This window comes from Echiichthys vipera (assembly GCF_963691815.1).
Source record: "Echiichthys vipera genome assembly, chromosome: 4".
Taxonomy (NCBI): Eukaryota; Metazoa; Chordata; class Actinopteri; order Perciformes; family Trachinidae; genus Echiichthys; species Echiichthys vipera.
In genome coordinates this window covers 28,507,116-28,518,070 of record NC_139829.1, presented here as the reverse complement: position 1 = coordinate 28,518,070, position 10,955 = coordinate 28,507,116, and the positions used below count along the sequence as shown (strand labels likewise).

Sequence of the window (10,955 nt, the reverse complement as noted above, 5' to 3'; positions counted from 1 at the left end):
CGTTCCCAGGCCAGTGTGGAGATCTAATCCACCATCTCTACCTAGTCCTGGGTCTTCCTCCGAGGCCTCCTCCCAGCTGGACGTGCCTGGAACACATCAACTCCTTTCAACGCAAAGGAGCAGCAGCTCTACACCGAGTTCCTCACCTTATCTCTAAAACAGAGACTCTGGCCACCCTCCTGAGAAAACCCATTTGTACCTGCGACATTAAGAAGTTGCATAAAATAAAGAAATCAAATACGCAATTTGTTTTAAGCATGTCTGCGTGGAAATATCTAGTAATTGTAAATGTAGGTTTCCTAATAATCAGTCGTGTAATAGTACAGAAAACCAAATACTACGAATACAACAGGATACAGGTACCATTCATTTATTATTGAATATCACTTTAAGATAAAAACATAATTCTTAAAACAAGTAAAAAGTATGAAAGCTAGTATCTCAGTGATCCCAGGTTAATGAATGAAGAAGCTTCACATGTTGGAGAGGGTTTCTCACTTTTACTAAAACATGTCGTTGCTACTTGCACTAAATATTCAAGTGAAATTTGGGTGTAAAATCATCCCAGGGTCTTTTTCGGCAAATACACTTATCAAATAAGCCTTTTTTGCGTGACAACTGTTAACTATAACTGTTAACGCAGAAATCAGTCCCTAATTCAGCTAATATTAATTACCTCGGGGCAGCACGGTGAAGGCATTAAAACGTCTTTTTTAACCACTAATACCGCTCAATATAACACCAAACCTCTGCAGAAGAGTCCTGACACAGAAAACAAAGCACCAATGGGTTTCTTCCTTTTGGATTGACTTTGGAAATCCACTTGAATGGACTTTACTATGAGAGGAGCTGGTACTGGGGCAAGTAGGTAAGTCTTTAAAACACTCTTTTAAAAGACTCCGGGTTCACTAACTGCGTTTTTGGTGCTTTGGTTAATGTGTAAGGACTCTTTATCATGCTACTGCAGAGGTTTGGACTGTGACAGGAATTATAATGAACATGTTTTGGGTTTTAAAACACGGGACAAAACACATTCTTTATCTATGCAATGTACAGCCCTGTATATCTTGTGAAGATACTTCCCTTCATCCTGTGATGCAAAATTTCTATATTATGACTCTGCGTAACTCAAAGCACAGAACAAGTCGCCCTTGTGTTCTGCAAACGTCATGCCAGCTGGGCTGTTTGCACTATCTGTATTTAAACTCTACAGAAGCTGACCTTGGGGGCAGTCTTCTTGACGGGAGCCGTTTGTGCAGGCGTCTGGAAGAGGGCTTCCTTTCAAGGAAATGATTTGGAAATCAACTCCCACGGAGAAGCCGATCTTATTGTTTCTTCATCTTTCTCGACTAATTTTCCCCACAACAGGTGTTATCATGAGCAGTATTAGTGGTTAAAAAAGCTGTTTTAATGGCTTCACAGTACTGCCCCGAGCTAATCAATGTTAGCCGCATAAGGCTGTTAGCGACTGTCCGGGATTTCTCCGTTAATAGTTATTACCAGAAGAAAACATCTTGATGGCTTATTTGATGAGTGTATTTGCCGAAAAAGACCCTGGGATGATTTTACGCCTGGATTTCACTTTTAAGTTGATGATAAATGAACTTATCTTGTGTGGTTTATTCTTATATATTTTTTGTCCTATGGTGAATAAACTGGGGAAGATCATTGTCAAAAGTCTACTGGTTTCAGCTTTCTCTCCTCCTTCTCAGTAAGAGGCTGCTTGGAGAGGATCTTGTCGTGCAGGCGGTGGTGTTTACCGATGCCCAGCTTCGGCAGACCCCGGTTCAGCCCCTCCAGCAGCACACATGACTTGCACAGAGTCTGGCTGGAGATGTAGCCGCAGCGGTGGCAAGTTCCCTGCACGGGCATCTTCACCCCCTCCCGCACAGACAGGTTCTCCCCTGAGTGGATGATGTCCATGATGGAGCTAGGCCTCACGCTCTCCAGGTCCTTTAAAAAGGTCCTTGCGTGGCCACGATAAGCATTGGGAGAGTAAATACATTCAGTGGAAAAGTAGTCCAACTTCTTAAAGTACGCGTACAGAACTATCTCTTTTTCGTACGCATATTTGAGGGGCTTGCAGCGCGGCACGACCCCATCCCCTTCGCTGGCCGTTGAGATGGCAGTGCAGCGGCGTAGACGAGCTATGTCCCCTCGCAAGACGTTCATCAAAACTGTCTCTGCGACGTCATCAGCATTGTGACCTGTGAAAAAAACCTTGTATTCAATTTTAACAAGATATTTATTCCTTGACATAAAGGCTTTTACTGTTCTGTCATATTTCAAGGTTGAAAATCACTTTTAATCTTTCACATTCTTAATAATGCCACTTGGATTTGTAGTTACCTGTACATATCTTGTTCACTTTCAGCATGATGGCTCCTCTGTCCAGCGCCTGCCTTCTGAACACCCCACAGAAGGTGCAGTTATTCTTCAGTCCCACCTGCTTCACTATAGCATCCATAGTCCAGCCATACAGCTCCTCATACGACACAATCTTCAGCGGCAGTTCATACTGTTGCTGATTTCTCTTGACCGTCTCCAGGGAGTCATCTCGGTAACCTGAGATCCCCTCATCCACTGAGAGAAGCATAAGTTCAAGGCCGTAGCTGTAGCGCTCATTGAGAAGTTTCATTACATGCGCGAGCACTGTGGAGTCCTTTCCTCCCGAGGCAGCAATCCCTACTATTTCCCCATGTTTGAACAGCTTTGCCGCCACAATCGTCTGATGCACCTCCTCCTCAAAGGCCCAGAAGAAACACTCCTTACACAGCGAGTGGCCCGTTTTTGGGCGCTTCAGCACGGCACGCTTGTCAACACAGTTACTGCACAGGACGGGCATCTTGACTGTTGGAGGAAGGTTTTTTTAAATAAAAAAGAATAACAATGTTCAAATTTGTTAAATATTTTCAACTCAAAGTCTGTCAAATAAACGCTCTGTCAAAATAGATGCTTAGAGCTGAGCAACAGGTTTTAGTGTCAATAGCTCTGTAGAGTTTACTAATTGTGTCTGTGCTTTGTAAAAGCCCTTATCATACTTAACATTATTTTTCTCATAAAGATAACATAACAAAAAAACCACAAACAATTAAGCACAGAGACAACTTCATGATACCGTGTTCATGGCAAAATTACCACACTTCATAGTGATGCTCACCAGGTTCCGATTATAGAGTGTGTTAAGATGGAGAAATTGCTAAATGCAGTATAGTTAAGAATGTCAATTTGGATACTAAATCAACTTGAATTTTCAATTAACTGTCAATGGATACAATTATCCCATAATGCACTGCACAACAGAAATGGGGAAGTGGGTAACAACTGGACAGCTCTTGTTTCTATATGTGAAGAAGCTGCAGAAATACTCTTACAAGTAAAAGTCATGCATTCAAATTGTTACTTAAATAAAGGTAAAAAGTAGAATCAAAATGTACTTAGAGCACAAAAAGTTAAAGTATTCATTATTGCCTGTTTCTGAATAATATACTATTGTATTATAAACAAAATGTAAGGTAAAAATGTCTTTAAAGTTTGTTTATTGTCCCAACAAATTAATATTTGACACACTGGTGATGGATTATGGTTTACTAGTTTGATAATTACAATTATTACAATTTATTGTTTATTAGTGATTTTTCTTCTATGTTTGCGGCTTTAAAAAGGAAATGTCCCCTCTGTGGGATTAATAAAGGAACATCTTACATTACCTTATAATAACAAGTGAGTAAATTGACTAAATAAATGTAATGGAGTAGAAGTATAAAGTAGGTTATAATTAAATTACTCAAGTAAAGTACAACAACCTCAAAATTGCACTCGATTAAATGAACTTAGTAGCTTTCCACCACTGTTAAGAAGTTATTTGATTCGTTCAAGGCAACATAAAGCAATTTAACACAACAATAAAAGTGGAGTAGTGTGGTTTGATGTATGTCGATATTGAGAGTTCAACTAAAGACTTATTAAAGTTCTTTAAACGACGAATTTACTGTAAAAAAAACAGCTAGTTAGCTGTTTTTTTTACAGTAAATTCGGCTGGTGTGTGTTTGACTGTTAAAGACTCAGATAAAGCTGCTACAGAAAACCCACAACTACCTAAAATTACCTAACACACTTAAAGCACACGGCAGGTTTATGCTTTTCCGTATAAAAGGCATTATAAAAGTCATAAATCATCAATAACACCATCACCAGTCGACATTATAACGCAGTATTTACACGGAAGGACATTTTCATACCAACGTTTCCGATGAACTCTGAACTGAGGATGTGGAGGATGAAGAACACAAGGAAAATTAGTTTAAAAATATAACTTTCCTTATTTAAACTACAGTAACACGACCAGGTGAGGCGACATGTTGTTTCATCATGTGTCCGGCGCACCGGAAGTGACGCAGCTTGTTATTCCGTGCCTGCAGCACAGCCTACTGGTGGGAGTTCCTCAGTGCACGTGAAACTGCAATATTAAAGGTTGAATATGTTGAATCTGCATTAAAAGCTATTTATTTATTTTTTAAATAATACACCCTAGAGGTGTTTTGAGGGGTACAGAATGAAAGTATTGCTTTCCCATAAAAAATATGTTTAGTCTGAATTAATATTTTAAATTTTTTTTGACGGGATGACAAAGACTTTCTGTCACGTTCTGTTTACCGGTATATTGTACCAAGGGTTGTCTGTTGTTTTGTGCAGCTACTGTAGGCTGGCACTGGGTGAAATGGAGTTTGCCGATACTGCAGCTGTGTTATTTGTCCCAGCAGCTGAGTGACCCGAGATGCAAAAACCAGAGTTAATATTGGCCAAGCATTCACTCCATGGACTGTGATAACGGAGTTCAACGGCATTAAAACGCACGCTAAAATGGCTCCGTTTCTCCTTGACTGGTTAGCTAACTTTCATGTTTACTTAATGGTGACGGCTCTTCTGCAGTACTTAATAATACGTTTTTATGGTGCGATTTGCCGGAGGGGACAGGATTCAAACAGGCTCAAACAGACTCCGGTCTACTGTAGGCTACTGGGCCGGGTCTGACCAACCTGGCAACCCATCCATCCATCCATCCATCCATCTTCAACCACTTGTCCCTATCGAGTCACGGGGGCCGGAGCCGATCCCGGCTGACATCAGGCGTGAGGCGGGGTACACCCTGGACAGGACGCCAGTCTATCCCAGGGCACATAGAGACGAACAGAGACAGACAACCACTCACACTCACATTCACACCTACGGACAATTTAGAGTCATCAATTAACCTAACACATGCTTGTTTTTGGACTGTGGGAGGAGAACCCACACAGACACAGGGAGAACATGCAAACTCCACACAAAAGGGCCCCTGCCCGGATTCGAACCAGGGTGTGGGGCGGCAGTGCTAACCACCACTCGACCGTGCCGCCCACACCTGGCAACCTTTTAATTATTTTTTGTTGTTGCGACTACCATCTTGAGACACTAGATGGCGGCGTTCTGCTCATTCCCCACGTTCATTCATAAACCATGCAAATAACTTAAGATAATATATACTTCATCACTTTTATTCTTCCTGTCATGCCCCTTTAACATGCTGCAGAGTGCGAACTTGAGGCAAATCACACAACCGAGTCAAGTGTAAGCAATAAGGATTTATTAGTTTGCTTCAAAGAAGGTCACTACTGCAACAGCTGCAGTAGATATCAAAATGCTGTATGGTGTAAATGAAGGACAGAGGGGTTGGTACTGGAAGGGAGCAAGGGTGGCGAGGTCAGGGTTCATGACAGGATGGAGTCACAAGCTTAGTTGACAGGGTGAAAAGCACCCCTCTGATGCCACTGCATGTCTCTGATGCGCCGAACCGACTGGATCTGAGGAATCTGGGCTCCGAACTCAGTGCTGTCCTTGTACTCCCCCTTTTCAAACAGGTACTGATAGCCTCTGTAGCCTGGATACTGATAGCCCACCCAACTGAGGCACCAGGAACAAAGAGAGGGAAACACATGAGAGACAGTTATAGGTGAAAGGATAGCGACAAGAGAAACTCGCAGTAATGCACAACCTCTGCGGGGAGGGTGGACTCACGTGCCACTCTGAACCCGAACAGAGGAGACCTTCTCCTGGTAGCCGTGTGCGTGAAAGCTGGGGACGTCGTCGTCTATGATTTCTATCTTCTTCCCTGCAAAGCTGGGGTTTTCGTAAAGGACAATCTTGTGCTCCTGGCTGTCCTGAGAGAGGAGCAAAAACATCAACCCAGTGTATGATTTGTGCAGCAACTGATGCGAAGACTGGTGGGGGAAGTAAAAAAAAAAAAAAAAGTCTGCTGTCTTACCACTTTAATCGGGCGAAATGCAATAATGGTGTCACTACGCCGGCTGTTGGTCCAGGAATCCCAGCGAGGATACTCCCCCTTCTCAAACACATACTGCTCCCCCTTACAGTTGGCCTGCTCGTATGCCACCCATCTGAGCGGGCAGAGGAGAAAGAGATGCATGGAATTGGGGAAAAGCAGCAATGAAAGCCAGTTGCACACACTGAATTGTTTTTTTGTGGCCATTTTCCTCCCTTTCATCCCATCCTCATTTACAGAGTAAGTCCCTTTGTCTCTGACTGGCCCGCTCTCTTTGTCACTGCCTCTCTGTGTGTCTGGTTTTTCTAGCGCTCTGTCTGTCTCTGACCCACACTCACGGTCCACACAGCACCAGTATGGAGCCCACTTTCTCCACGCCTGCTTCCTGGAGGTTGTTGCAGGGACCAGTCAGCTCATGGCAGCGTCCCTGGAAGTTTTCCTGCTCATAGATAACCAGCTGTGTACCAACGGGAGCAAAAAGGGGAGAGTGTGAGTGTTGCTGAGCTACTGGTTTCAATTTCAAGAGTGCCAATGTGTTTACAGCCTGACGGTCGGAGGATGCAACGAGCCAAATAGGGCACACAAGTGCTTACTCCAGGGAGGGAACAGTAATTGAATTGGTCTCTGCGTGTGTTGTGCATTTCCTCTCACCTTAAATGCACTGGTGCCTGGCTGCTGCTGCTTGGATGCAGGGTTCTGGTGGTCTGTGGCCATAGTGAACGGATCGGCAAAGATGGCAAACTGAAAAGAAAAATGATCATTTATTTGTTTCTGATAAATATCTTTGGATGTTTGTGTGATTTACAAATCGTTGTATCTCTTATATCCAAAATATGAGCAGGTCTAACTGCTGTTAATCCCACTTTCACAGATTTTGTTCTATATTATTTACATGCCTACAAAAGCGCCCGCCCCTCTCCCTCCAGAACAAGGTTTTTGAAGTCCATAGCCTTTTGAACACAGAATTACAGCAATGCAACATGGGATACAGTCCGTCGAGATTAAACCTAAAACACTGAAGCAAAATGAAAACTAAAATAAAACATAATAATACAGCATGACGGACATGAACCTCTTACCAGTACCTGTCTGTGCCAGTGTGTTTGTGATGGCACGGTGAGCTCAATATATACGGGACGCCCAGGGGTGGAAACTCTGCCAACAGTACCCACAGTGTCCAAGCTGGCCCACAGATCGGCCTACCATAGGCCCAGCAGACTGAAATCAGGGGTCACCGTGTAGCCTCCCCCCACCCCGGGGTGTCACACTCCCACAAAGTTATTTCATTAGTTGTCAGTTTTGTCCAGCCAGTCATTGTTCGATATCCACATGATTCAGCACAAACAGTGCCAAGAGTCCCACACCTACAATGAGAGGGAGAGAGAGAGAGAGAGAGAGAGAGAAGGATTGTTAAAAGATGGGTTTTTACTGTGCTGGAGAGAGTCGGACTGATTTCAACAACAGTCCAAATACTGCTGAATATTTCCACAGGTTTATTTTATGTTCATTTTCTAGGAAACATTAAGGTTTCATGTCAAATATATGATCGTTGCCCCTGCTGCTACAAAGCCTGTATTTTTTCAGTCATACCTGTTTACAGCACATCCTATCTTTCTCCTGCTCGCAGTAAAAACGCTTAGTGAAGATCACATTTTCAAAACAATGCAAACAATAGGGCACATTTCATCATTTAATTAGTTTACATATAGTTTATATAATGGCCTTGCATGTGCATGTCAATAATCCTGCAAAGAGACAGAGGTTAATATTGTTAAATATATACATATATAAAGTTAGTGGACATGTTTTAGATGAGGGGTTTTGTGGTGCAGCAGAATTATAAAGCACTTAGTGTTTTCCTGAAGTTATATCTGTGTTATTGTTTTAATTACTGGCTTCAGGACTAGAACTGATAATGATGAAGCATACAGCTGCAGCACTGCAAGGGCTTTATAGGGATATATTTAGTTGAAGATGTGATTCTGACTGCTACAGTATATAAAGTACAAAGTATTGAGAAAAGAAACATTAAACCTCGTAAGTAGAAAGGAGAAGTCCAGTCAAGGAAGAGTGGTGATGCAGTGAAGTATTTTTAACTTATATATTTTAGTCCGAACCTCTGTCATACTGTCCTTTCCTAGTGTTGTGTTCTGTGTTTGTGTTGTTTGTGTATTTGGCCTTTTTATTTCCATAACCATAATATATTGCATAACTGGTACCTTGTTTAAATATTTTGTGAAACTTAATATGTTTACTCTGCTACCTGGAGCTTTTTGATTCACTTAATTTGTGTGTGTGTGTGTGTGTGTGGGTGTGTGCGTGTGTGCGTGTGTGCGTGTGTGTGTGTGTGTGTGTGTGTGTGTGTGTTTGTGTGTGTGTGTGTGGGTGTGTCATCACCCTCAGCCAACCCACACCTCACTTTACGCCCCTGGCTCAATTTGCTATAGTTATGCTTTGTGCTTAAGCTTTTTACATTTTACTTGCTTTATTTCTTAACTGTTTACTTGCTTTTTTAACTCTTTTTTATTTTCCATTGTCTATATACGTATTATATCTATTATATCTATCTATATATGATACTTTTGTTATTGCACTATCCCCTTCGAGGTTGTAACACTGCCAATTTCCCGCCTTGGGGCTAATAAAGGATTATCTCACCTTATCTTCTCACTGTTTAATTTCCAACATGTCTTATCTGTTTTATTAATATTGTTGTTTTTATATTATATTATCGTTGTGTATTTTTCCCATTAATTTTTGTATTATTTGAACGATCTGTTTTAATTTGCCTGATATGTTTTAATCCTGGTTCTATATATTAAACTGTGTAACTTTGTTGTGAACAGTGCTGTTTAAATAAACACTGTTATTTATCCGACAGTCATGAGTTGCTTTGCAGGATGAGGTTTCAGACGCCATACGGACACGAAATATGACCGTAGCAGTGATTACAGAGCGATTACACGAGCTACAACTCTACTGTAGTGGTTTACGCTGCGATCACAGACAGGAGGAGACACTTTTCGCCTGCTGGGCCTTTGAGAACAACTGTTTACACTTTAACTTTGAGTTTAACTACAATGTTTAATGTTGACCTCCTCTAAAAAAGAGTATTATCATTGCTACGTACAGAGTTTTAACCCCTGTCCACATCTGCAGGGGGAAGTGTTCAGGCAAGTCCTGTACGACTCCAGGGGCGTTAAACTTGCCTTGACATTGCACTGACCTCGGTGAAGAAGTACAAAATGATGTATGTTGGCCAAGCATGTGAAAAATCTACATTTCCATGGGTTTTTGCAGTTGTGCTTGCCAAAACACGTCTGTTAGCTACCCCGAAGATCTGATTGATAAGATATGACAGCGTATGAATAGAGTAGCCTACAAGTGGCCAAAATGGGTTTTCTCAGGAGGGGGGGCTGGAGTCTCCCTTAGAGAGAGGGTGAGAAGTTCAGCCATCCATGAGGAACTCTGAGTAGAGCCGCTGCTCCTTTGCGTTGAAAGGAGCCAGTTGAGGTAGTTCGGGCATCTAGTAAGGATGCCCCCTGGGCGCCTCCCTAGGGAGGTGTTCCAGGTACATCCAGCTGGGAGGAGGCCTCGGGGAAGACCCAGGACTAGGTGAAGAGATTAGATCTCCACACTGGCCTGGGAACGCCTCGGGATCCCCCAGTTAGAGCTGGTTAATGTGGCCCGGGAAAGGGAAGTTTGGGGTCCCCTGCTAAAGATATACAATGCAAGTCCTGGATGAAGTCTGCGAGGATACTGGGCATCTATTTTCTTAAACCGCCCATGTAGCATTTGAAATGCTCCACCTCCTGTAGATAATGACCTCATGAAACACAGAACAGACCCAAAGTCAGTACATCCGCCAGCCAGAAATGGTTCAGTAAAGTGTTTGTGGTGCGTTCGACTGCTGTTTCTACCTTTAAATGAATCTCACGTAAGGCACACAACATAATGTGCTTTTATGAGAAGAGTTTGAGAAACACTTTTGACAAATTCAGTTCTGTGAATGTCTGTGATGGAAGACACGTGCTTCTGACAATAGATGGTGACTATTCTGCTGGGATATCTCATGTTTTTTCACTTCATTACACTTCATACCAGTTAAAGAGGGAAGGAAAGTTAGTTATTTGTGTTTTTCCTGAGATTACAGGCAAGATGTAGGGTCAATATCTGGTTGTATCCTCATTGCAGCAGTTAGAGACTTGAGTAAAACTGAGCCGTTTATGCCCATTTGCAATCTGATGATTCAAAGCCTGAGCCTACATCTACTGTTTATGAAGAATGTGTAAGGTTGGGCTTGTATTGTAGTACTGAGGGTGTGAAAAGGTCGCTCCATATTGTAGTGCAAATTGTTCGTGTACGTCTGGGCGTTAGATCCAGTGCGGCAGATGTTATTATGCTACAGATGTGCATTCATTACTGGCGTGAGAAAATCTAAAGGCTAGTGGAGCACTGCAGGAGACAGAGGGAGATTTATACACATGCATATGGACACATACGCAGGGGTGTGTCGTACTTTTCTGTTTTTAAAGATGTCACGAGGGGAATGGTTTCTATTCTGGAAGATTACATCTCATCTACTAAATTCCAGCCCGCATGTGCAATGGCATGTTGTAAAAATCATAAAAAA

At 42.4% G+C, this 10,955-nt stretch overlaps 2 protein-coding genes across 2 annotated transcripts; both read right to left on the bottom strand.

Annotated features, from left to right (window-relative positions):
* Window positions 1-967: 967 nt before the first annotated feature.
* Window positions 968-4,360, bottom strand: ctu1 (cytosolic thiouridylase subunit 1 homolog (S. pombe)). The gene is made up of 3 exons (XM_083912886.1): window positions 4,242-4,360; window positions 2,350-2,850; window positions 968-2,207 (listed from the first exon to the last, which is right to left on the bottom strand). The coding sequence occupies exons 2-3, from the start codon at window positions 2,843-2,845 to the stop codon at window positions 1,672-1,674; spliced, it is 1,032 nt and encodes a 343-aa protein (XP_083769012.1). The 5' UTR covers window positions 2,846-2,850; window positions 4,242-4,360; the 3' UTR covers window positions 968-1,671.
* A 1,414-nt stretch (window positions 4,361-5,774) lies between these two features.
* On the bottom strand, window positions 5,775-7,051 carry crybb2 (crystallin, beta B2; the record flags this gene model as incomplete). Its single annotated transcript, XM_083911922.1, has 5 exons — window positions 6,974-7,051; window positions 6,661-6,779; window positions 6,305-6,437; window positions 6,058-6,200; window positions 5,775-5,943 (listed from the first exon to the last, which is right to left on the bottom strand). Exons 1-5 carry the CDS (start codon window positions 7,034-7,036, stop codon window positions 5,775-5,777), a joined length of 627 nt encoding a protein of 208 aa, XP_083768048.1. The 5' UTR covers window positions 7,037-7,051.
* Window positions 7,052-10,955: the final 3,904 nt, after the last annotated feature.

Coding starts and splice junctions, on each gene's coding strand:
- ctu1 (XM_083912886.1), bottom strand. CDS start 2,845: ATGCCCGTCCTGTGCAGTAACTGTGTTGACAAGCGTGCCGTGCTGAAG. Junction 2,208..2,349: donor AGTGAACAAGATATGTACAG/GTAACTACAAAT, acceptor TTTTTTTCACAG/GTCACAATGCTGATGACGTC.